The 27,787-nt window shown below is 38.9% G+C and overlaps 1 protein-coding gene across 9 annotated transcripts; it reads right to left on the bottom strand.

Annotated features, from left to right (window-relative positions):
- Positions 1 to 202: 202 nt before the first annotated feature.
- On the bottom strand, positions 203 to 27,787 carry RBM3 (RNA binding motif protein 3). Of its 9 annotated transcripts, none has more exons than XM_083357117.1 (10): positions 13,730 to 13,884; positions 13,443 to 13,473; positions 11,297 to 11,411; positions 9,468 to 9,574; positions 8,091 to 8,184; positions 7,916 to 7,994; positions 6,519 to 6,582; positions 3,838 to 6,000; positions 2,928 to 3,023; positions 203 to 1,134 (listed from the first exon to the last, which is right to left on the bottom strand). In XM_083357117.1, the coding sequence occupies exons 1-7, from the start codon at positions 13,867 to 13,869 to the stop codon at positions 6,519 to 6,521; spliced, it is 630 nt and encodes a 209-aa protein (XP_083213243.1). In that variant the 5' UTR covers positions 13,870 to 13,884; the 3' UTR covers positions 203 to 1,134; positions 2,928 to 3,023; positions 3,838 to 6,000. The 9 variants fall into 9 exon arrangements, with proteins under 9 accessions (XP_083213243.1, XP_083213241.1, XP_083213242.1 ...); XM_083357115.1 differs by having other exon boundaries at positions 2,950 to 3,023; XM_083357116.1 differs by having other exon boundaries at positions 2,950 to 3,023; positions 3,898 to 6,000.

Here is a 27,787-nt window from a genome sequence, read left to right as displayed (position 1 = left end):
TAGTGGTCCAACACTGAATAGATCCTGACCACAATCTGACCAACAATTTGAACCGGGACCATCTCAGTCTCAAAAAAAAGGTTGGAAACACTAATGAAATGGTACTAAACATTTAATTTTATTTAAAATACCTCTGAAATTGAAATGCCACATATATTGTCTGAACAATAGAAAGAAATGATTCAAAATGAAAGACGCTGAATGACTTCTAGAAATTTATTTTAAAATAAATATCCTTGCAACACTTGTATGATCCAAACCTAATGCTCAAAAATTATTTTGAGGACACTAAAAAAAATTCACACACACACCCTATGCACCCACACACAGACTTATACTTCCCACCTTAGAAGTTTAAAATGAACCCACCTTCTTAATACAATGCACAATTTTGCTTTGCCACTTGTAGCGGATAAAAAACCCCAATTATGAAATAAACCTACATATTTCCTTGCCTCAGCACCACTGAACCCAATTATTGCTATACTTTAGTAATAATGCCAGTCTTTATCTGAAAAGTATCTTTCTTTAAAATTAATTCATAGAATCACAAAGGACATATTTAGGCCTTTAAATCCAACTTATCAATCAGGGTGGGATACCACAGTAAAGCATGCCAGAAGGGAGTCTGGTTACTGCTTGCCAGGATCCAGTAAAGAGGAATCATTACTACATGGATTCCTTTGTTAAATTGTTCTTGTCTCCACCCACCCTGTCAGCCCCCAACATTCAGTCGTATTCTGTATTCTGTAATTTAGGACAATTATTCTATTTCATGTACTCTGGACAATGGAATGCAACTCTTGGGTCTTCTTCCTTGTAATTTGGACACTATGAGGATATAATCCTTAAAAGATTTTTGTCACAGTAGCTCCTCTTGGGATCTCCCACTGTAGATGATCAGGCTGAGCTCGAGGGAGGGGGTCAAACATGTCATCAGTCTTGAGTCCCTTTGCTCCCACAAAAGGTTTAAGTCCAGCCCACCTTGAATTCTGTTGATTCTTATCTACGGCCAACTTGCTTTGACTGTTAGTTCAGAGCTCTTGTAAAGAGCTTTAGCATGCAATAAGCCTATATATTCTTTTGAACTGCCCGGACTCCTGATTTCCCACGCTTGACACCTGCTGGCTCATTCTGAAAGACAAAGAAAGGAAGTATAATACTTTTATCTTGAAGCTTTCACCTACCTTTGGAAGAGAGGAAAACATAATTACACCAAGCTGGCCCCCTACAGCCAATTGATAAGAGATTAAAATGTCATTTTTCAATGTAGATTTCAAAGCTACAAAACAGGACTTTCAGCAGACTTTCTCTGTTCCTCAGAAGCCAAGCTTCCTTTCCCTAACTTAATTACTGGTGTGTAATTACAATTGTATTTTGTCCTATTTTAGTTAAATGTGCATCACAAAATAATTCTCTACAAGATGGAAAAAAACAAAACACCTCATAATCTACACCCGGAATTAACTTACACTTGTGGTTAAGAACACGTTTGCATCTAATCTAAAAAAAGGAGCTTTCCACAACTGAAAAAAAGTACATTACCTTAGTTGGATAGTTGATAATTAAAGAAACCAGAAGGCAATACAGAAGGAATATAACCTTTATCTTTCATGCTTCTACCCTGAAGAAAATCCCCATATCATAGAATTCTTCTGAATAACATTAGGGAGAACCATTAAGAATTCCTATTTTTGTCATTTATCCAAAACTTGTGAATTAAAAGAAGAAAACTTATTGTTTTAAAAACAAGTTCTTGGCATTAAGACCAAACAAACTTTCCTCTTTTGCTTTGTGGGATTATTACTTGGTTGTATGATGGCACCTGGTAAAGAAATCTATAAAATCAGGGTAAAACATTTTTGGCAGACATTGCATAAAAAAATGCAACGAAATGTAAGGCAGGGATTTTTGTTATTGTGATTGCTGGGAATTGTCCTGAAAGTGTCTTTGAGGACTACAGGTGGCATGTCATTACACCCAAGGGGTGTAGGTGCAGACATGTTTATTCTTTTTTGTTGTTCTTTTATGGATTTTTAAAATAAAGGTGCAGATAGTTCTTAACCTAGGACTTGTTTAATGACTGTTAAGATGGTACTCAAAAAGTGACTTGTGACCAATCATCACAAGCATCACATCCCCAGTCACATGATCAAAATTTGGACACCTGGCAACTAGTGTGTATTATATATATATTTGGTTGCAGAGTTCTGGGGTCACATGATGCCACTTATCCCCTTCCCAGGGAGCTTCCGGAAAGTCAATGGAGGAAGCCAGATTCACTTAATGACCATGGTAAAGGTATACATTTGCACTTAACACTTAATAACTGCATCATTTAGCAACAGAAGCTCTGATCCCAATTACAGTTGTTGAGGACTACCTGCCGTATTAGCTTTTGCTTGCATGAATTTATTTACATGCAAATTTACAATAAGTGGTATTTATAAGGGATGGGACAGGACTGAAGGGTAACTCTTAAAGAGGATGAATTGGGAACAATTATTTGAGAGGTGTGGCATTTATCATTTCGTTGCTGAAAAGTGGGAAATAATGCTTTGCATCATAACCCACATTTGTTTTGATGAACTCTACAAATAGCAAAATAGATTTTTGAAAACCCTTTAGAAGCAACAGCACATATTCTAATAAAGAGGAGTGCCCCATCTTAAAAAAGAGTTATATTCCAAATTTCATGAGCCTTGTCTTACTAGTTGGAATGCCATTTGGTTGTTTGATTAACTATTAGATCAACACAACCGAAGACCCATAGCCTGCCTTGGTTAAGGGCTTTGTGTGGCAAATAGTAATGTATGGAATTAGTACTTAGTACTAATTAGTACACAATTAGTACTCCCCCAAACTTATTTCACTGGCTGAGTGGACCATCCAATATTCACGTCTGCGAATGACATCAACATACGCACAAGACAGAAGCTCAAGAGGTACCCAAAGAGCAAGTCTGTTTTCAACTCCAGCCTTCAGGTAAACTCTCTTCCAGGATCCAGAGGTGCCCCTTCCACCTGCCAAATAAAGCCAGGTTACAATTCTAATTCAGCATTCATTGTGTGATAAAATTTTGTAACGGAGCCTTCCGGGTGAATCCTCATCATCCTGGGGATAATTTATATTAAACATTGTGCTACGTTCATCCAGATTCCTTCAAGGACAGGACCATTATTATCAAATTTATTTGCTGCTGTTATCACTGTCCAAGGCAACTCTATGCATTAAAGAGACAAAATAAAAGACAAATATCAGCAACAACTTCACTTTAGAACCAGATACCTCGACTTACAACCATGCACTTAGTGACCAGTTACAGTGGCACCGAAAATGTGACCGGAGACCAGTCCTTGCACATACAACCATTGTAGCATCCTGTCACGAGCACAATTCTGATGCTTGGCGATTGGCATTTACGTGTCCAAGGGTCACGTGATTGCCACTTGCAAACTTCCCAAATGGTTTCTGACAAGCAGTCAGTGGAAAAGCCATACTTAATCACACCGTCCAGAGCTACAATCATTTGCTTAACCCTGGCAAGAAAAGGTGGTGAAACTGAATGCACCTCACTTAACAGCCACCTTACTTAGTGATGGAAATTCTGGTCCCAAATGTGGTCACAAGTCAAGGACTACCTGTAAAGTTGTCTCTACGTGGGGTACTAGGTCTCAATGCACAACATGTTAGATTCAGCTATACGTCAATCTGTAGGCACTTCCACTGAATACATTATGTGCAACTTAACACGGCAATCTAAACATTATTGTGGACTCTTGCACAATCGACTGTAAGTGAAGCTTAGTTACTTGACACCCAGAAGTCAAGACATACATCAACATAGTTGTTTTGTACAGGTTCCATTTTTCTAATGTATGCAGCTTATTTTATTACATGTGATATCACTCTTCAGACATCTGACTTAACTCCTGCTGTCATGTTGGACCATAGGATGGAGGAGCTGCATATTAAAATGCTTCAATATTTATAATTGGTATGAAGTCTTGCAGTTTCATTGCTTCTTCCAGTTTCAGTGTTTGCATTAACATTTTCTGTAACATACCTGTGCCACACGATACCACAAAATCAAAAATGGATCAACAGTCATTTTTCCAGTCATTTTTCAATAGTTAAGATTTGGGGCTCAAAAACAACAGTTCAGAAGTCCACTTTGGTCACAAAATGGTATTTTTATAAATACAGTAAGAATAGACTAACGTAGCTATCTTTCCTAAGGCAATATAGATCAGCGTATAATTTTTTCCACTCAGTATTAAGAGTCTGCAGGAACAGCTGAATTACAGTGGGCGCTATGAAATATACTGAGGAAAATTTGCGTTATCTTTTCCTTTTAATATTGTATAATTACATTGCTGATTTGAAAAATCAAAAGATTTCTGTGAGGGACTAAAATCTTGCTTTAACAGCCCTTTGCTCTTAATATTTTAACAAGAAACATATATATTCACGGGTATTTTAACAGTAGTGTATCTAGAAAAATCTTCTACTGCCTCTGAAATGAAACCTCGTCTCACAAACATAATGCAGACCTAGTAAGTTTGGTGATTCTTCAGTGATTATGCATACAGCCCCACTATAAATGCATTGTGATTGTCACAAAATACTTTAGGAACTAAAAACTTTTGAGACTCAATGGGCAAGATGAACAGTGATTGACAATCATTCTTTGTGACAACTTACATACTTTAATTCATGCATAAAAAACGGAGACAACAAATGTTAGTGCCTGGGAATGTGGAACCATAAATATTATTTCATCATATTTAAATTGAATCTCACATTTCTGATAACCTTTAAAATGTGTTTATTTGCTATATCTAAGCAATGCCTAGGTTGGCAGGGAGTCCTTAAAAAAAAGGCCACAATGGTGTCTTGTATGCAAAGCTTTAACAGCACTTTACTGTAAAACATTCAAAAGGTTCAAAAAAAAATTATGGTGAAACATCTATGTGAGAAATGAGACATTTCAAGCATCTGGGATGCAGTCTAAACTTCCAATTCAAAATACCTGTAAAACTTTCATAAATTTTACATCTGAAATGTTTCAAAACCAAATATTTTACACACTTCTATAACAGAAACAACCCTTCTAGTTTCAAAAAGCTCAATTTCCAAGCTTTAACTGCAACATCTATATGAAATTATTTTATAAAACGTTATGCTTGTAGCCTGCCCGCTTATGTGATTTGAGTCCTCTATCAAGATTTCCATTTATCCAAGTACCCATGTAGTTACTGCAGCCTTAACTTGGCTGCAAAGAGTTGTAGTATTACAATGTCAAGAACAGAATTCATTTTCAGAAGGGCATTTAATAGGCTTCGTGAAGCCAAAGAACTGAATACAGGAATACCTTAACCACTTTTAGTACAATATTGAATTACATGTGTCTTCCAGTTTAAAAGAAAAATATAAACAAACAGTTTTTCAAGAACTTGCAAGTTCTGCAAGCTTCAGGTTCTAGGTACATCATACAGTATAAATTTGTTTCTGAAGATCAACACGAGTCTCCCTTAATAATCAAGGGGGGGGGCTGCCTTCCTCCATGCCCCTTCCTCACTACATCATAGTACTTTTACAAAACTACCAGGTATTAATGCATTTATAAAAACAAGGAGGATCTTCACACCTTGCTCAGGCTCTGGGGAATTATAGGTGATATATAGGTCAGACCCCCCCACACACCTTGGCTTGTTAAAAGAAATCAGGGGGGAAAAACAATAAATGTATTATTCAAAATGCTTAAACACACCTGTAAAAAATAAAAAAGGAAAAAAAAAGCAAATTAAAAAAATTCCTCCAAAAAGATCTAACAGGCCATCCTGTAGCAGAAGCTGTTGGGCTGCTTGTGATAAGACTACAAAAGGGGAAGATACAGGTAGAGAACTAAACAAGATTCAGCGAAGCTCCAAAAATCTTTATAAATACAGCCATTGGAAGGACGATCTTGAGTCAGGAAGGATTTATGCTCGGTGCAAGCTGAGAACGAGAAGCAGGTACAAATTGTAAAGCACACTGAAGAAACTGGTACATTTAACTAAACTAGTCTCCCTCCTCCCAACCCAGGCCAAATTGTTTACAGCCTTGGGTGATGGTGCTGTCAACTAACCTAAGAAGCAGCATAAGGAAAAGGGGTGGGGTGGGGGGAAAGCTAAGTTTCCGTTGTTAAGGAGATGTTTGCAAACACTTGTTCTTTCAAAAAAGCATGGCTCTAAGTATGTGGTGGTTTATTTCTCAAAGTGTATAGTCCAAAGGATGTTTCTATGTGCAAAGACTGCAGTCAGAATTTGTATAGACTTGCGCAACAGTTCCTTTTAAGAATCAACTTGTAAAGATGTTGAACTGTCCCACTGTTTTTCTCCAGCAGGACAGTTCGTTTAGGCTGTATTCTGCTGGCAAAATAATCATTTAGAAGGCTAAATACTACGTTTCACTACCTATTACATCAGGAGCAGACTTCTTAATCCCACTTGAACATACTAAAGAAACATACTTACCTAATTATCATAATTGTCTCTGTAAGAGCTTCCAGAGTAACGGTCCCCATAGCCTCCCTGATTTCTGCAAGAAAACCACAAGACTGATTTAGCCCAATGCTACAGGTAAATTGTGCAAATACTAATTCTGAGAGTAAAACTCACTGCAAGTAAAAAATTACATTATCCTATCTGTGCAAATGATAGTTGTGATTCTAGATATATTTTATCATTATCATCTAATACAACTTATTATGGATGGGCCAAATCAACTATTTTGATGCATCTATTATGTATTTCCTCAGATTTTTTTCCATTAGTTGTAATATTAAGCAGAAGAGCTGATTTAAAGTGATTGTGATCTGAAATACAGGCAGGCAGGCAATTAGCACCTGTCCAGAACCACTTAAAGCAGTTGTATTTCCCCCCCCCTATTTGGTTCCTGCCAAATAAGGGGGGGGGGAATTGTAGCACTATGCTTAAGATGTTAGTAACAGGTGTTTCATGTCCATTTTTATTGTGTCTTCCCTTTGAATCCATATCTATTTTTCCATCAGTTTATATTACCTAGAATTAGGCATGTGGGTTCTGAATGGATTCTCATTTAATTTTGTATTTAAGAACCCTCTAATCCATATCTTAGAAGATATAAGAAACAATAATCCAGAATTCTAAGTCAAACTGTATGCAATTGAAATTATCTATTTTCTCTGCTCATATCTGTTTCAATCCCTTCCCTTCATTTTTGAATTGCACCTGGAAGGAAAATGGCAAACAGTAGTTTGTGAGGCAGAGGTATTGCAAGGGCACATCAAGGCATGCCTAATATTGCCACGTGGTTGCATTCAGGACCAATTATAACTTCCACTTTTTTTTTTAAATTGCCATTGCTAGGAATGAATAAGAAAATGTCTAGTGGGATCCTGAAATATTTTACAGGGCAAGTAGGGGGGCTGGTGTGCAATGCTCCCTCTCTCCCCATAGCAGCTCCCAGCATGGCATTTTTCTATTGAACTGTCCCTCCCGCAACCCCCCCCCCCCGGTTGTCAATTGGCCCATGTGCCCATTCTTTAATGTGCAGTAATAGTCTCAGATGAAACAGGTTTCCAGCATGCAATACTCTGCTGGCCTTTCCACACCCAATTCCCAATGCTTTGTTCCCCCTTCTCTCCCTGTTATGTATGGACTGCTGATGTCCCTGGCTTTTCCTAATTTTTTCACTGTCCTCCAAACTATTTCTGCCTGGAATAATCATCTCTTAATCTGCATCTGGCCCAGAACACTTCTTTCTTTTGTTAATGAACCAATACGTATTTATGAATGGCTCAGTTGAGGCATGAAACATTTTGCGCATCTCTATCCATTTTCTGTACCCAATCTGTAAGGATCACAATTTGCCTCTATCTAAAAAAGCTTACCTGCTGCCATAATAGTCTCTGGATCCACCATATCCACCGCTTCTGTTGTCATAACGGCCACCTCCATATCCTCCGCCTCCTATTGCAAAGTGAAAAGTATCTGTTAAATCTTACTGTTTCAATGCAGTGGAGGTTTATGATAAAAGGGCAATTATAATATTGTAGGAAAGCTCACCTCTAGAAAATCCACGTCCACGCCCTCTGCCTCCAGAAGAGCCACGGGAAGATTTTCCGGCCTGGTCAACTCTGATCTGACGTCCATCCACAGACTTATAAGAAAAAAAAATTATTATTTTTTATTTGATACAATTCCATCTACTGCCAAAAGGAAGATGCTTGAGGTGAGGATGAAATGGGTATAGTTAGGTTACTACTATAGTTACTACATTTGATTCTAGCATGTATGTTCCTTTTCTTTCCACAAGCCCAATTTGATAGCCATTTTTGGAGGAGCTCTAAGGGTTGTTCAGCTGCAGACTGTATTTCTCCATTTTACAGCTTGAGAAGAGGGACAAACTCTCTTCTAATGTATAATACATAATACCTGAAAAACAATACAACCAGTAAATTACATTCTAACTTTCTGCAGCCTATCTGCATCTTCCTGAAACAACTTGCAGATAAATAATCCAGACTCAGGCCACAGCTCAAATATATTTAAATGTCAATAATGCAACAATTATCTGAAAAAACAAAACTCAGTGTTCTTAAATAGGGCCAGGATTTGTTTGTTGCAGCTTTCAGATAACTGTGCACATTAGTTAAGGGGAATTACAGTAATTCTAATGAATTGTTTTATTGAGCTAATATTAGCAATCATGCTATTCACTCATTACCTGACATTAATTTTGAGACGTTTTATGAGTTTTTGCAGGCCTGGTAAGAATATTGTGCAAATTAAAACTTAAGTCTATTTTTAACCTTAACAAAATTCTGTGAAAAAAACTTCAAATGCATGCAGTTGCTACAAAAGTTAAAGCACTTTATTTCTTACTATCCAGTTTAGAAGACACATTTTTTTCTATGAGGCTGTGCTTTATTTAACAAGAGATTAAAATGGTTAAAAGGGATTACATCAGCGGTCCCCAACCTTTCCAGTTGGTGGCCTGGGCCAGTGCAGGGGCAACATGTGAATGGGAGGTATACATGATCACAGCTCCATTTGTGCCTGTGGCATCTGCACATGCTCTCCTGGAGTGTCACACACATGCTTGATCGCCACTTGCACAAGTGGAGCTTCACACACGTCTCTCTCCTGTGTCCTGGTTTCAAATGGGTCACGGCCTGATAGTCTGCCACGGCCCAGGGGTTTGGGACCCTTGGATTAATGACTTCTGAAGTATTTTTTAACTTTAGGGTTCCAGAAGTTTCATACAGCTGTATCTACTATGAGTAGAGATACTTGTGTAAGTGGACATAGCTGTAGGATTTGAGGGAGCATAATGTCATATTACAATTATCAATCTCTTATTACAGGACAAGTATGCTAAGAAATAGCAAAGCATGAAACTTCCCTGTAAACATCTTGATAGTTATCAACTAAAGTTCTCACCTCTCCATTCATGGCTCGCATGGCATCCTTGGCATCTTCAGGACGGCAATAGGTAATAAAACCAAATCCCCTGGATCGTTGGGTCTCTCTGTCTTTCACCACAACCACTTGAGATTATATATAAAAAAGCATGTTAACTTAGATCACAGATGTTCATGTCTACACAAACTCTTTCAAATCTCCCTATTGTCAACACATATTAACTGTCAGGCAAAAGAAACCAGGAACAGGAATAGAGTTCAATGCACTACAAGTTTATTCCATATGATTTGTACAAAACAATCTGATCTACCAACAGTCAAACCAAACTGGTGATAGATAAGGGTCAATAGGATTCACAGAAGGTTGGACTTAGATCTTATGTGGGAATGTAACAACTCCAAACTGATGACGTTTAACCCTGCCCTCAGGCTCCACCTAGTTATCTCCTATATTAACTACGTTCAGCTGATTACCATAAAAGTAAAATTTAGTTAGTCCTTACTCATTAAGGTAATTAACTTACCACTCATCGGAGCAAGTCTTCCATAATATGAAATAAATCCTTACCATTATGTTTATGCTTCTATGATTTTAAATTAAGACCATTCAAATTAAAGTAGCAAATAAAATAGCAAATTATTTGTTTAGGATTATTTGAAGCAAAATTACCTCAAAAGTAAAACATTGGACTATGCCAAAACTTAAATCAAGGATTATGCTAAATGATTTAATTGGAAAAAAATTTTACATCACTAGGAATGGATAGTGATGGTTGATTTCATGATTTTAGAGTGAATTGTTGAATGGCTACACTTTTTTAGCTAATTGGAATCATGTTAAAACAAACCAAGATGAAGGAATCAGAGGTTGCTGTTTAACTGTTAATCATGATTACTGATAGTGCACTAAACTATGGAGCATATTTTTTTTTGCAAAATAATTTTAAGATACACTGCTTCCATTCTGTTTTCTAAGATTTTTACTCTGCCCCCTATTGCACCTGAAAGTACAATATGGCAATAGATGTAATGAGGTTTGCTTCCATCTGCTCATCCCAGTTATACATGCTAAGTCTGGACTGAGTTTAACGATTAAAACTAGTATGCCACACAAAGCTACACTACAGAGGATTTCTGATTTTGCATGCAGATAGATTTATTCTACAATGAATGGTCGTGCCAAATTTTCTTCACCCCAAACAAAAGGCAGTTTGTTCTGGATAGAATTCTTTCAAAGGTTTGTTCCGTTTTAGCTGCTGCATCTTGTTCTTGAAAATGAAAATTGTTAAATATCCCTTTCTGAATCAGAGCATTGGGAGGGACCAGTTACATTCCTGTTGCTACTGTTTGGAATGAACTGAATGGAATTTGAACATAAAGCAGCAGGCATTCAAGGAGTGCGTAGCATGTTGCAAAGTTCTGGTATCTCTTAATCTTTGGAAAAAAATTCAACTAAGATGATCCAAGGCCTGGAGACTAAAACATACCAAGAACAGCTATGGGACTTGGGTTTGGCTAGTCCAGGGGTAGGCAACCTTGGCTCTTTTATGACTCGTGGACTTCAAGTCCCAGAATTCCTGAGTCAGCAATCCTATTCACACTGCTGCTCATGGATGAAAAACCTGTAACTGATTTGGGTTCTTTTAAACAAAACAAACAAGACCAAACAAGACTAAATTAGAATAGAATGTTAAGAGTTTCCAGATCAGTGTTTTGTCCACACCTCTACTGAACATTTTATGCACTGAATCACAGTACATGTTGTTGATGGTACATCTAACTTTGTATACAGCAATATAATTAAAATGTGATTTTGTGCAACCTAGTACGTCTGAAACATTTTCTCACCTTCTGCAATGTCACCATAGGGAGAGAACAACTGCTCCAAATTTTGTTCATTGGTGTCGAAACTGAGTCCTCCAATGAAGAGCTTTCCTTCATCTGACGCCATTGTCAAAGTGATCTTAATTCCGAGAAAATGCAAGGATATACATAAAGGCAAAACTCACACTAGTTAAAATATATTTATGCTGCTTCAATTACTGTAACTTTTAAGTAGTTCATAGCAATAATATAAATTCAGTAAACATGCACATGCTATCTTAATGGATACAAGCTTTTAACAGATTATTACTCAGAAGTATATTCCATTTAGAATTATTAAAAAATTTCAGATTTAAAAGGTTTTATACTTAAAATAGATTTTTCAAACATGTCTTATTTGTAATTTGAACAGTGTAAAAACAGTAAATGTTTTTATCTTTAATTGGGGTAATTTTTAACTTGAAATTTCTGTCAGGGATGGAACTTTTTTAATTTGAACTATTTTATGCACTATTTTTTTTTACCCTGACAGTTTAAATTTCTAACCTACTACATTTGAATTTCAACTCCAGCAAGGAGATGAATGATGCCTCTTTAAAAAGGCAATTGTCGTGGTATACTTCAGTATTTTAGTGCTATAAAACTAGGATGTGTTTGTGTTGTCTTTCTCAAGGTAGACACTTGCAGAGGATGATGAATGCCTATAGCCACAACTTCTCATTCCCATTCATATCACTCAATGTATAATTTGAGGAAGGGGGGGAATAGTTTAATTATATGCATTTGAAAGGCTGTTTCATTAAATCTTACTACCTACAGCAGAGATATATAGGGGTTTGGGGGAGATAAGTGGTACTTGGTACTTTAAAATCTAAATATATGCAAAATATTATAAAATCAATTTTTTGTGGATTTCAAGGTAAGCAATCTACTATTCTTTCAGGACAAGAATTAAACATAGACCTTACTGTGTTAATTGGTATTTACGGGGCAGTGTCAATTTTTATGATACATTCAATGGATACAGAAGGCTGAGAGAGAGCTGAGATCTGTGTCCAAATGAAGCAAACCTAATCAAACAGCACTTTTGATTTCATCACAAAAGCAGAAAAAAGTTCCCTGTTTCTCCAGATCAAATCTGATAAAACCATGTAGACCTGTAAAAGTTGCTTTAGAAGTCTTGAAAACCTTTTCCTGTTATGTCTTTTCCAATGTGAGTTTTTGAAGGCAGGGATAATCTGTTCTTGCATTATTTTATTTTTCCTTTATAAAATGTGTACACCTTCTTTGATAATGTATGTCATCATTCTTTTCATCTCTGGGAATCTGAGGGTCTGTGCTACTTTCCTCCCGAGGAAGCTGCCTTTCAGGCCAACTACAATATTTTATCCTGTAAACTGGGATTTAAGGTACCATCATCCAACCTGTCTCCTTTATAAGCACCACCTGCTTATTTACAGCCTTCATGGTATTGTTATATTCATAAAGTTTATTTATTTATTCATTAATGGGACTTATATCCCGCCCTATCTCCCGAAGGACTCAGGGCGGCTAACCACAATAACATATAATAAATACAGAAATTAAGATAAAATTAAAATTAAAGGCCTCTGTACAATAAATAGTTAAAATTAACATAAATTAAAATTGTGAAGTATATAACATTTCCTGTGGAAACAGAACTTAAAAGTATTGACATCGGCACTTGTATCTGGAGGTTCCCATCGAAATATAATATACACGCGATTTGGTTAAACCTTTAAATGATCCCAGCAGGCAGTTTCTAAGAATCGCCTGCCGCTTTTGTCAGATAAGGGTAACAAAAGCACTGTAAAAACCAGCCTGCCCGCTGCATTCCTCTCAATAAGGAATGAAATCTGTATTCTATCTTCTTGCATTGTAGGGTAAAGGGAATAAAGTACCGCCACGGTTAAGGGACTGGAGGCATTTTCCCTCCCAACGTATTCCCCTCCCCCCCCCCGGCAAAATGGCCACGAGCACGTGGTCCGAACAGAATGCGGGAAGGCGAGTGGAGCGCAGCTCACGTTCCAGAGAAAAACCCAACTAAGCATGCGCTAAGTCCGCTCCCTCGCCGCCCTGCCCGGGGTGAAGATTTTTTTCCTCCCCACACCGTTATCCCCGCAGGCTACTATACTCGCGTGAAACTTACCGCGTTTCTCAGAGCGGCGCGTCCTTCCTCCCTGTCCGTTAGGCGCAAGACAAGTGAAAAAAATGAGTTTCAAAACCAGCGCATGCGCGTAAGGGCCCAGTAGTTCTTTCTGGGCAACCGCCATTTTGTGAAGCGTCTCTCCTTTCTTTCCCTGCCCCTTCTTCCCTCTCTCTCCTTAAAAGAAGCCTTCGCCGCCGCCGCCCACCCCAGGTTCTCTTGGCTAATCCTCACCCCGGCGCCCTCGCCACCCACAAGAGCCCGAGCGCACTCCGATATAAAGCACTCACCGAAATAGGCCTCGAAGCAAGAGCCGCGTAAAAGACCCGTCCGCTACCGAAGCAAGAGCTATCGCGATGGCGGCGAGGGAAACACGAGTGTTAAAGCGAGGCTGGTTACACACGCTTCTGCGCGGCTCCGGAGCAGCCATTGGTTGGAGTTGCCAGTGGGCGAGGCTTAGCCTAAATAGCGGAGACGCCCATCCGCTCTAGGAGAACTCTTTTTCAAACTGCGGCGTCTTACTGCAGCCCTATCAGCGTTTCCTTGCTAGGAAATGCATCTGTGCAAACGGGTCCGCGAACGGTGCTCAGTAGAGGGAGTACGGCCGCGTACGTGTCGCAGCGGCCATAGCGGGCCTCCAATTCGCGGGTTTCCGCTTTCCAAGAGAGTAATAAAACTGGGAGAGTGAGCCAAAATTTGTGTAATGCCTGATCTCCAATTTGGGGTGGGTGAATAAAAAGAATGTTTTGTTGAAGGGAAGACAATAGACCTCTAATCAAGAAAGTGAACCTCTACAATCAAATGTTGACGGATATCCTGATTGTAGATATGGCATAATTTCTGTGAAGAGGCAGATAATAGTAATTGACTAAAAAAAACCTTAAAAAATAAAAGGCTTGCGGAAAAGGAGGCGTGGAAGCTAAAGAATAGTTGGGAGGGAAGGAGGAACTTACACCCTCACATCACAACGAAAATCTCATGAGATACACACACTTTGAATTCAAAGTATGTACGCCAGGCACTGGATCCTGGATTGGATGACAATTTCACGTTTTTCATCATTGCAGTTTTAATACCAGACTGCTATGCTGCTGTACTCTGACATTCATTTTATCAGGAATCATGTTACACCAGCAAAATGGAAGCAAGTGATGTTCTGTTTGTCAGATTAAGTCATATTTGAAACATCCAAGAATTTCAAACATTTGTGTGTGATTGCATATTAAGTTCTATCACCGATCTTGCCTGATTCCAGAATAGTAGAGCAAGAATGAAATGTTTATAAGTCAGCATCAACTTTTTCTGTGCTTTCATAATTACTTCATTTGCAGAAATTGGAAATTTCATTTTTTTCCCCTTTCCATCATATCGGTAGACTAAGGTATTCCTTCAGGGGAGATTGCATATTGAAGTATTATGGAAAATATTATGGAAAATAGTGAAGTTGGATCAGATAAATGGATGCATTGTTGAGCAATTACAGGAATGCTAGTAAAATAAGAACACCTAGTTACCACATCTTTAAAGTATTTAAATTTTAAAAATTTGTTTTAGCAGAAGAATATAAGTACTATATAAAAACCACTGAAATAACTTCAAAGTTTTCTGATTTGATGTTCTAGTCCACAGGTCTGCAACCCGCGGCTCCAGAGCCACATGCGGCTCTTTCAGCCATCTTCTGCGGCTCCCAGTCCTCTGCCATGTGCAGTCAAAAAAAAAAGTGGGACTAAAAAAGTTCAACCAATCAATTCAAATATGCAGGGTAGGTGCATATCTCGCCTTGGCTCCACTCTTCAGTCAAACCCTGTTCTGCGCATGCGCACATGTACGCACACAATTTTTGCGGCTCCCAGTTTTTCCTTTTGTGAGGGAACCGGTTCCGAGTGGCTCTTTCACTGTTTCAGGTTGCTGACCCCTGTTCTAGTCCAATTCAAGAGAGCCAGTTTGATGTGGTTATGGTGCTGGCCTACAAACAGGATACTGAGCGGAGACCGAGTTCTAGGCCTCCCTTAGATATAAAAGGGAGTCTTTGGGCCAATCACACTCTTACAGGGTTGTTGCAGAGAAAATAGGAGGCAAGGATACAGTACAGGTAGTTCTCAAATGTTTTTTTAGTGACTCTTCAAATGACACTGAAAAAAGGGACCCATGAGCACTTTTTACACTTTTGTTGCAGCATCCCCATGGTCATGTGATCAAAATTTGGACACTTGACAACTAGCATCTATTTTTGACAGTTGCACTGTCCGAGGGTCAGGTGATTATCATTCTTAAACTTCCCAGCTGGCTTCCAATAAGCAAAGTCAATGGGGGAAGCCAGATTCACTGAAACCACGAGACTCATTTAACAACTGCAGTAGTTCACTTAGTAGCTGTGGCAAAAATGTTGTAAAATGGGCCACAACTCACTTAACAGTTGTCTTGCTTAGCAATAGAAATGTTGGGCTCCACTGGGGTGGCAAGTCAAGGACTACCTGTGTTAGATATGTTTGCCACCTTGAGATATATAAGAAAGGCAGGATAAAAAAATCTAAGAATTAACCATAAAACCAATTTGATTTGATGTTTAACCAAATCATCAAATTAAACAGCATTTTATAAATATTTACAGAACATATTCAAGACAGGACTTATAAAAAATAAAATATAAAAGAAAGCCATTCTATCTTCTAAAGGATGTTCCACAGAGCAGGGGCCGTTGTGGAAAATACTTCTGTTCTCTTCTGTTCCCCACTAGTCGACACTTTTGCTCACAGGATCTGCAGCATACAATTTTTGCTATATTGGGTTGGACAGATACTCTTGGAAAAAGGTGATCCCTCAGGTAACCCAGTCCCAAACCATATACAGCTTTAAAGGTGACCACCAGCACCTTGAATTATACCCAGAAACCAATGAAGTTCACGCAGAAGTGGTATGTTTCCCATATATCTGGCACCATTTATTACTCTCAAAATCATATTCTGCATCAGATGAAGTTTCCAAATGCTCTTCAGGGCCAGCTCCGTATAGGATTATAGTAGTCTAAAGAAGAATATGGGCATAAGTGAACAGAGCCTCCAAGAATGGCCTCAACTAGTGCGCCAGCCAAAGGTGCACAAAAGCCTTCCTAACCATGGTTGGTACCTGATCTTTGAGCAAGAGACACAAGTGTAGGATCACAGATTGTGCACCAGGTCTATCTGGGGTAGCACAAATCCATCCAGAACTAAAGAAGGAAGAACTTTGTTTCCACTGGTTCCAAATATTCACAGCCACTCCGTTTTGCTATGGTTGAGATGGAGATCATTATGCCCCAACCAGTGCCAACAGCCTCCAGATACTGAGGCAGGACATTCTCAAAGAGTCTGGGAGAGAGTATAAAGGGTATCATCTGCATATTGATATCTCACCCCAAGTTCACAGATCATCTCATACAGCATCCTCATGTAAATGTTAAATAGAAGGGAAAAATAGAAACTTGAGACACCCCACAAGTTAGGGGACGCCTGCTGGATTTTGCTCCATTAACATTGACTGGAACCAGCTCCGGAGGGAGAAGTAACACCAATTCCTGAAGCTCACCCAGAAGGATACCATGATAGGCCAAAGAAGTCAGGGGTCTAGATAATCCATCTCATCCTGGTTTCTCTGAAGCTGCCATGTGACCACACTTTCTACCACCTTTCCTAAAAAGATTGGGAGACTGGACAAATAATATCCAGACTACTTGGGTTAAGAGATAGTCCATTGACGGGGCCATTACTTTTAAGAGCTGGTGGGACCACTCCTTCTCTAGAAGGGGGAGTTTAACTACTGCCTAAACCCACTCATGCATCCTCTCCTACGCAGCCTTAATTAGCCATAACACACAAAAGGCCTAACTAGCAGCTGAGAGGGCCCAGTCCATTTCTTCAGGTTCTGCAGGCTCAAACTCTTCCCAAATAACCTTGCGAAGAGTAACCCCCACTACTTGCATTGATTCTGCTATAGGGCTGGGGTCCAATGTAGAGCAAATATGACTGAATTTGCCAGATGTGCACGTTCTTCACAGCAACCCTTTAGATATACTTTGATACTGCTCCCTCCGAGGGAGGGACTAAAATTACACAAAACAGGGCCACTGAGCGACCATCAGCAGATATAGTAAGGGTGGAGATAGGACTTAATAGCAACTTTACTTCATGGTCTTTGCTTTGTCTCTCACCAGCGATGCTTTAGGTCTTAGCCCACTTAAGTTCCCTCAATTACATCAAATACTTAGGGAGCTTTGCAAAACCTGGGCATGGAGAGTCTGCTCAGGTGCAATCTGATCTAAAGCGGTTGCCTCTTTGCTACTCCCATGCAACCACCAAAGCTTCAATCAGATTTGAGTAGCAGGTTTTCCAAAATAATTCTGAAACCCAATTAGTCCATTAGTTCAGACATGTCAAACTCACAACATCATGTGACATTGCAAGACGTTATCAGGACTGTTTTGCCATTGCCGGCAATGGGGTGGGTGCGGCTTCCGGATGACATGTCCAGCCTGCGGGCCGGCAGTTTGACACCCCTGCACAAATTGGTAGGACTGGAACGATGAATAGTCTTGATCTCCATGTGGAGGATGGTACCCAAGAATTTGAGGTTCACTAGTGAGTGATCTATCCATGGGAGAGAAATCAAAATCTCCCCCAAATCCAGAACATCTGCCATTGCTCTGGGCAGGAAATCCAGATTTGGCATATTACCGCTAAGGCCTTTGACTTTCACATTTTCCTCTATTGGAATCTTATAGCCTGCTCCCATCCCTTCAGACCCCTTCCCCCTTCATATCAATACACGGCCTGATCTATGTCTACCTCACACAAATTCCTGAGGTCTTTGCTACCTAAAGCGCTTCCGCATGGACCTCAACAAATATGGGTAGTCAGAAAACTTATTCAGCCTTCTAATTATAATCCAACAGCACTCACGTTCTCTCACTGGATTGCTGAGTACCCCACCACACAGGGTACACCTTCCCTTCACGGCTCTCACTCAAGGTGGTGAACTCCTTCACTCACCAAACCCTCTAGCTGTTATCAGTCCCAATCTTCTTCCAGTGTTTTCTTGACGTTTATAATCGCTGTGTACACATTTGTTTTATTGTCCTCCAGCTAAATAACAGAGCAGACTCAAAATGGCTCCCAGTCTTGAAGGGTGGGTGAAGGAGTTACAGCTAGAGCCCTGGGGCAATCACCTGCCTGCTCCTGTCCTATGCCTGCTGCAGCAAACCTTTACTTCCAGATCATCTTAGTTGGCTGGTAGCTCTCATTTGCATCCTGGTCGATGTTCCACTCAGCCTCCTCGTCAGTGTGATTTCCTATTACGTGAGCATGGGTGCTGGCATCTTTCTAGATATAACAGCCAGCTTAACAATCTTCAGTTTTGTGATTGTGCCACTGATTATATCACCGAAAGCAACTGGAATACATTAAGCCAGCAATTGTTCAGTCAGTCCACTTTTATTAGAAACTCTGCCATGTTGACTGTTTTGGAAATGAAAAAATGTTTTAGGGCACAGAGAACATACTTTTTAAAAAAACAACAATAACCTTGTGTACAGCAGTAATGCATGATCTAAACAAAAGCATTAAAGGTTCTCTAACTTTGATCTGACATTCTTCATAGTAACTTTTAGGTCAAGGATTACACAACTATATTGCAGATACGTATATCCATTTCCCCAACTTCCAAAATCAATACAGGATCAGAATAATTATTCATCAATATACAAGTTCAGTAAGGTGGTTAAGATGTTCCAATTTTGTATGGATTCTTAGATAGAACTATGTTGGCTAGTTACAAAAAAAAGTCCTTGTGGATGCATGTATTTCCAGCAATCTAATACAACCTAGTGACAAGTCCTCTTGGTCTGTTATGATGACACTTGTTACAACAATCCAGATAGGTGTGAATTCCAGCAATCTGATATAAAATATAAGAACAATTAGCATGCTGAACCAATTACATATAAGCTGATGAAAATTAAGTTTGCACCAGCAACCATTATGCAGAAGGCATGTTTAAACCCAAAAATTGGATCTCCACCTCCCTTATTTGAAGAAAATATATAAATTGTTAAACAAACCTGATTGGATAATCTTGGCTCCCATCTTCCTCTGGTTCACTGTCACACTATTCCAGTAAATAGAGCAGAAAGTCCTGTAAAGAAAGGATATGCTAGTCAATCATCATACAACAGAGAAAAGAAACCTTTGATGATCAGACATATTTTCAGACATATTTTGTGACAGACTATCAAGGTAGAACAATGACACCTATGCCTGGAACTAATACCTCCTAATTTTTTTAATTTTTTTGGAACTGCTATGCCTGTTCGTGCTTATACCACTGTACTACCAGAATACACTCTTTCAAATAGAAGGAGCTCTTAAGGATCTCAGGGCTCTGTCCATTATCCAAATAACATCAAAAGAATAAAACATTGTGAATATTGCAGCACATGTTTTTTAGCTTTAAAAAAAAAGTTGTACCATGAATGTTGATAGCACACCTTACAATATTCTTAGTATGTTCTAAGTATCATACACAACAGGGCAAATTTGCTTAATATTGAAAATGTAACAAAATTTATTTTCTAGATTTACTGGCATAATTTCTCATATAGGCATTGAACAATTCAATCGTTTTGCCTGTGAAAGTTGAATACAAATCTATTTTCAGACTTCTGTACTTCCTCTTCAACTATGAATGTCAACTTCTATTCACACTTCATCTCACTTGAGGGAAGTTTAGCCCCAACCCTTGTGACTTCCCCAAAACCTCTTAAAATGTAGCTTTTTTAGCAACCCTGGTTAACCACTGCCAACAGGGTACCTATGCTGAGTGCATCATGTACAAGATTCTAATGTATTCCCTCTTATTACCTTTATTTATACTGGTTTTAAATGACATTTGTTGGTTTGATTGTATGCCACCTAGGTATAAGATGAGCAGCCATATAAATTTAATCCATAAATAATTATAATCAGATTAGGTGTATTATGTGATGTTGGCGAATAGAATAGGTATATCATTTAGTATTACTTTGAAGAAAGAACATTTACTTACTTTATAGTGTGGTTTTTAAACCCTAGGTGAAGCAGCAGTCTCATTGTTCAATACTTCAGTGGTCAATGATTATTTAGGGCAGAATAACCACTATAATCTTCTCCCCTGCAAACAATAAGTATCACTTAAAAGAAGTTCAATCAAAATTTCAAAAATATTTAAGTGATTATACAGTTTTAACAGGATATTTCAGGCCTAGGTGACACTGTTCACCAAGTCCTCAGAAGATTCCCCAAGTTAACATGATTTTTCTCCCATATTTAAGCCCTTGTTCAGAATTATGAAGTTATCTTAAGAAGTGGGAATAGAAGGTTCCCACACCCAAAACTGTATTTTATTAGGAAACATCAATCCAAGTAACAATCCAAGTTTTCATAAAACACAAGAGACTGGAAAAAATGAGGAGAGAGAGGTGGCTGAATGGATCTGAATATTGTTTTAGCTGACTGCCTTCCTCCTTCTTGAAGTGGAATGTCAAGTTATAGGAGCCTGGCAGAACCTCCCCCCAGGATTAGGAAAAAAAAACCCCAAACAGATAAGAGGTCCAGGTTCTAGGGTCCAATGAGACCCTAGATTTGCCCAATAAATTTGCCAATAATAAAGGTCTGTTTGCTGCAGCAACAAGAATGGAGCTCTATGGGAGAAAAGATGCAGACATGAGCAAAAGAGTTACCTCGAAATACAGGACTATTTCCACAAATGAACTAGCCAAGAGCAGCTTTCGTCTCACATGGATCGCACTGAAGGAGGACAACACACTTCGGGGTCTCCAAGGACACTGGCTTCCACATGCTAGCAGAGAATTCTCACAGTGTAAGAACAGGACAGACCTAACTACAGGTAAGGCCAGCTAAGCATCAGTCCAGCCTTAAAGCTGAACAGAAGCCTTAGGCCTTCCAAATGTCAAAAGCTTATTTCTCTACCAGCTCAAAGCCATTTATTTCTCAAACGACCAAGTAGGGCATTCCCTACTTTTGGAAGTGTTTGTATAAGCAAAGGAAGTTCTTTTCCATGCCCTCCACTCTAAGAATACCAATATTAAAATGCATTAGTTAAAGCAAGTAGCAACCCATGAAGGTTACTCAGTGAACATATTTGAAAAATTTAGAAATGTTACAAATTCAAGTATCACCATACAGCTTACAAACTTAGCATCTTGTTTCTTCTACGGCAGTATAGACTTGCAAACCAGAAATATTAATTAATCAATACTAGTCAGAGTCAAATCTATAGAATGGCACGTTTAAAAACTATTTAAGTGCCACTGTATCCAGAAATCCCACTGGGATCCTTGTTAGCAAGTCTCTAAAGTTCTTTCATCAACAGTCATCACTGGGCTGCAATTTTTATTTCAGACACTACCCCTCCTAAAAGTAAAAAAAGTTTTCCCCAAGTAGCATTGCAACGTTGATCCCAATACACTTTGAAACATTCTAGAACAAATATATTGGCCATACTTGAATCATATTTGATAATATCCATTTACAATCTAATATCCATCTGATATTAAGATACATTTAGACTGTTATATAGATAATGGTGTTAAATTATGCTAGGGCAGGGGTGTTCAAACTTGGCCCTTTTATGACTTGTGGACTTCATCTCCCAGAATTCATCAGCCAGGCATGCTGGCTGAGGAATTCTGGGAGTTGAAGTCCACAAGTCATAAAAGGACCAAGTTTGAAGACCCCTATGCTAGGGCATTGTTTAAACATATTTAGGAGGAAATACAGTTATCTATAACTATCCCACCCGATTTGTCAGATTTTTGCATTTTTATTTCATACTTTTTTTGAAACTCTTGGCATACACAAACCCCTCATTACTCAGATACCACATCAGGGCCTCATTTAAAATGCTTTTACTTACTATCTACTAAACTATCAAAGATTTGAAATGCAAACATTAGGAACAGAGAATTGTTTCAGATGGGATTTTAATGGGCTTCGTAAAGCCAAAACCTCAGTACAGGAAATTCCTTATCCACTTCAAATACAATTAATTGAAATTATGCATATTTCTTCCAGTAAAAAAAATGGACAATATAAACAAACATTTTCAAGAACCTCTCAGCATTCAAGTTATAGGTTTACTTTACATCAAAATAGCTTTTACTATGATCAATGTAGTAATACCAATATCTTTAATAACACCAAGATTCTTTTGCCTTGCCACCCTTGCTTGTTATGCCAAGAGATGAACATCAAATGATTGTACTTTTTCAAGAGTCTGGTCAGCTTCCAACAGGTTTACTTTGTAGGGCCCCATGTGTCAAGTTAAAAAAACTTAGATTGCAAAGGCAAGACAAATAAAACTGGATTTAAAAAATGCTTAAAAACCACTTAAAAAACCCCTTGAGTAAAGTCTAATAGGCTATCTTGTAGAGGAAGCTTTCAGGCTACATGTGATAAAAGCTATATAAGGGGAAGATCATGTAGGTAATTAAACAAGATTCAGCGAAGCTCCAAAAATCTTTATAAATACAGCCATTGGAAGGACGATCTCGAGTCAGGAAGGATTTTTACTCGGTGTGAGCTGAGGACAAGAAGCAGGTATAATCATAAAGGCACAGGTTTATGGACATGTTGCAGCAATTCATCAGTCCTAAACTTTTAGATTAGTGTTGCTAGGAATCTCGGACCCTCCCCCACTTAGCACTCAGATAACTTCTCAATTAAAAATTTAACTCTTTAAGGTCCAAACATGCACTCAATTTATTCATCAGTAATGTGACTGAAGGCCTGCAATCAATGGCAAATACATGGAAAAAAACACGGTGTTTGATTTTAACTCGGTAGCTGTAAGTTACTGCCACTATCCAGTGTAAGTTGGAGCACTGAAAGTTTTAGGGCAATTTGGAAAGACTTTTTCACTCCCTTTTCCAACGCCTACTTACCTCAGTTGTCATAGCTGTCTCTATAAGAACCTCCTGAGGAGTATCGATCATTGTAGCTTCCTTGACTTCTGAAAACAAGGAATATTATTTTATGCCTCTTCCCTATAGAATGGATTTGTAAAATAAAATTTGTACTACCACAATTACCTGCCGTAGTCACGTGAACTACTGTAGCCCCCACTTCGGCTATCGTAACGTCCACCATAGCTTCTGTCTCCACCATAGCTTCTGTCTCCACCATAGCTTCTGTCTCCACCTATAATTAAAAAGTTTTAATGGCAGCTGAATTGCAGAAACCCATCTCTTTCACCTTTAGTTCAATCCATTAAACATTTATCATAGGTGTCTTGCTCTTACCTCGGGAATAGCCACGACCTCGTCCCCTGCCTCCAAAGTAGCCACCTCTGGATCCACGAGAAGATTTCCCAGCATGATCAACTCTGATCTGGCGCCCATCTATAGACTGATAATGAACAAATACTTCAGAAGTGATTGTCAGGGAATGGAACTGATTACTCTTACACACGTTCTTCTAGATATAAAACCATTTTTATATTTTAAAACAGGATTTTAGCCAATGAATATGAATGCGAAGTGACAATTTATATTTATAATAAAGCTACCACTCATTATTTATTTATTAAATATAAAGACCCCTCTAACGCTAGAACAATTCTTGGCACCTTACACTTTAAAAAAAATGTGAAACATCATTTAAAAAACCATGTCAGGACAAAACATTATTTAGCAGAGTGTAGCTTCAAGTCAACGTTTGACTCTTGGAGACTGCTAAGTCCCTACACTTTTCCTGGCAAGGTTTTCAAAAACAGTTTGTCCCTGCTTGTTTCCTATGACTGAGAATGATTGGCCCAAGGTGATTCAACTGGCTTTGTGTCTAAGGTGGGGCTAGAAATCATGGCTTCTGATACCTTAATCACTACCCCAAACCTGTTGTCTCCCTAACACTGTAAACAGATTGCATATCCCATAAAAATTACAACAAGCAGTAGCTTGGACAACCCTACCCCAAAAGCCTTGGAGAGCCACCAAATAGTTGCTACAATGTGGAATGTGTGGTAAACCTATGTTACATGTATTTACACAATCATGTAAAAGTCCAACCAGTAAAATCTAAATATTCTAAGGTGAACTTTTAAATCCAATATGCTAACCTAACCTCTTCAAACTAGGTATCTTCCAGACATATTGGGAGAGATTACAATTAAAACATAGCTGGAGGGCTTAAAATGAGGAAGGCCAAACTAGTCCTTAACCATACCAGCTCTTTGGAAGACTACAATATAGAAATAATTATTTTCAACCACTAGAGATTAATTTATTCCCAAAAGTCATGCCACATTACTACCAGACTTTCTATATCAATCCAAGCACAGTGATCTATTTAATTTACCTTGCTGTATTAACTTAGGCAGTTACTATATTTAAGATCTTTTACATACTAGTCCTCTTAGAAGATCCAGGAAATTTAGAAATATTTAATTACAGAAAGGAGACCATTTATAAAAGACATTTGGGGAGAACATATCTAAAAAAAACCCCCAAATAATCTTAGGGCAAGGAACATAGCTACTATAGCAGAAATTCCTTGGCAATATTCTAGGAAATGCTCAACAACTCTCAAAATACCTCAGAAATTAATAAATGGAGAAGTATGCCGGAGATTTAGGAAATTACTCTCCAACAACCGTATGAGACCAATGTGAACATACAGTATGCATCTATAGAAATGGTGGGAGAGTTTGTCTTTTTATTATAGAAATACTCTTTTGGTTCTTAAAATGGTAAATTTAATCAATAAGCAATAAACTGATATATAAACTGAAAACTCTCCCATTTTATTTAGTATTGCAAGAAAATCATCGCGTTATTCCCTTTCAAGATGAACTTCATGGAAAATGGGAAAAATTAAGTGAGTTTACAGTAACATCACTCAATATACCATTCTTACTTACAGGATGCCCATGTTAGCTCAAAATTTTCACCGCTCAGGAATATTTTGAGTGAGGCTACCATAAACTCAGTCTCAACTTGTCCTTCATAGATTTGTTCTACAGTTTAATCCTCATTTGTTCCCTCATTCCAACTACTGTCTTCAGCATCCTCTGTGTTAGCAGTATGTTGAATGTACTTTTTTGCTGATGAAAGGCAGGCAACAGAAAGTTATTTTGCAAGAGAGTAATTCTAGCTTGCATGGAATAAGTGGTAAACTTTGAAGGAAACTATACTTGTGAATACTGACTAAACTGTATCTAAACTTATCATTTCGTTACTAATAGCCAATGATATGCATAGCATGGGTATCAGGGAGTCCAGTAATTTAGTCAATTAGGTAAGAAATATGAAAGCTTCAATTGACACATTAAAGGTAAAAAAATGCCTAATGTCAATAATTCCTGATGCTTTAAAAGCTAAATGCTACAGTGCTAGTTTTATTTCCTAGAAACATCTCACTAAATACACTAGATATATTTAGACTGTGGCCATAACAAATAATATAATTTTGAAAAAAAAACTCACCTCTCCATTCATTGATCTCATGGCATCTGATGCATGATCAGGATTGGCAAAGGTGATAAAACCAAAGCCTCTTGATCGCTGTGTTTCTTTGTCTTTGATCACAACAACTGAGTGTACAAGGGGGGAAAAAAGTCATTCATCTCGTTTGGTTAACTTCAACAGCAACTCATTCCCCTTTATTAGCCAAACACATTACCTTCAGAAATAGGACCAAAAGAGCTGAAATGCTGTTCCAGGCCTTGTTCATCAGTATCAAAGTTCAGTCCCCCAACAAATAGTTTTCCTTCTTCAGAAGACATTATGGTGACAGACTGAACAATAAACCAAAAGAAAGTAAGTGAAATATGTAACCTTTATTGTCACTTTTTTTCTGTAAACACATTGGCACACATTAAAAAAATTAAGTTCTGATGCCTGCTCTCAAAAGTATATGCGTGCACGCACACAGATACATACATACATATATATATATGTGTGTGTGTGTATGTGTATAAATGTGAAAACTAATAAGTTTGAAATGCATATCAGTCTCCCTTAATTCTTTGTTAGCAATTTAAAATTTACACAAATATGAACTGTCACCGGTGTGACTACTGCCTGTCGATGGCCTTCAGGTTAGACTGACACAGGAAATAAAGATTTGTCCCATGTTTGGGGCCTAGCAAAGTAATCTAAAAATAGTTAACAAGCATTTGATATATATATATATATATATATATATATATATATATATATATATATATATATATGTATGTATGTATGTATGTATGTATGTATGTATGTATGTATGTATGTATGTATGTATGTATGTATGTATATCTATCTATCACAAACATATACAATATACTAGCCATATTTCCTTACGAGAGACGTAAACCAAACGACTGAGAGTCCACCAGGCCCAATAACAAAAACTCGTAAAGCCCTAGAGGACTTTCTATTATTCCACACGCCGCCGCCGCCGCCACCACCACGGCGTGGGTAATTCCGGCGAATCTACCAATGGAGGATCGCCAGGCCTGAATTGAGCACATGGCTCCGAACGTCACAGGGCATCCGGAATTCCACGTGACCTTAACCGTTCTTCCAGGCCGCTAAGCGGAAGCTGCCCGCACGAGCCTGTTCCGCCCTCCTCGTCATTTCAAAGTTAACTTTACCCAGCGCCCCGTTTGGGTCCAGGATCCTTAACGGACGCCTTAGGCCGCGCTCCCCCGCCAGCAAAGACGCCCAAGGTATCCTTGGCCCGGGAACGAAGCGGCAGGAGGAGCCTTGCGGCGGCTTCCCAACGTGAAGAGACCGAGTTTCTACCGCTGGGCCCCGAGCGCCATTTTGTTAATCCCGCGCGAGGGAACGTTTTGTTCCTTCGTGCTGCCGCTGTACTCCCCCCCCCCACCACCACTCCATGCACTCCACCACGCATGCGCACCGCACGCCTACGTTATTTCCTTCGGCAGTTGGCGAAGCTTTCGGGGACTCGAGCTTTTCGCCTTCCCAAAAAAAGCCCGCCGCGCACACGCGGTCGGGAGCACCCACGCGCGCCTCTCGTTCCTCAAGAACGGGAGGCCGTCATCTCCCTGTAAATAGGCTAAAGGCAGGTGTGTTTTTTTTCCACTCCCTCCATGGGGGGGGGTGGGTTAAAAAAACTTTGGAGTTTACTTACGAGAAGTCGCCTGGGCTGGACGTACTCAAAATGAGGCCAAAACACCGCCCGCGCGACGCTTATATGGGGTCCCGCCCCCCCGATCGCGATCACGTGGCCGCCACAGGGCCGTTCTATGGCTGTCGGGTGCTGCAGCGCGGGTAAGGCGGCAGGACCGCCGATCGCGCTTTTGCTACCCGT

This window comes from Vipera ursinii, assembly GCF_947247035.1.
Source record: "Vipera ursinii genome assembly, chromosome: 2".
Lineage (NCBI taxonomy): Eukaryota > Metazoa > Chordata > Lepidosauria > Squamata > Viperidae > Vipera > Vipera ursinii.
This window is presented reverse-complemented; position numbering and strand designations above follow the sequence as displayed.

Coding starts and splice junctions, on each gene's coding strand:
- RBM3 (XM_083357114.1), bottom strand. CDS start 13,869: ATGGCTGCTCCGGAGCCGCGCAGAAGCGTGTGTAACCAGCCTCGCTTT. Junction 13,474..13,729: donor TTGCTTCGAGGCCTATTTCG/GTGAGTGCTTTA, acceptor CCTAACGGACAG/GGAGGAAGGACGCGCCGCTC. Junction 6,583..7,915: donor AGAGACTATTATGGCAGCAG/GTAAGCTTTTTT, acceptor GTTTTCTTGCAG/AAATCAGGGAGGCTATGGGG.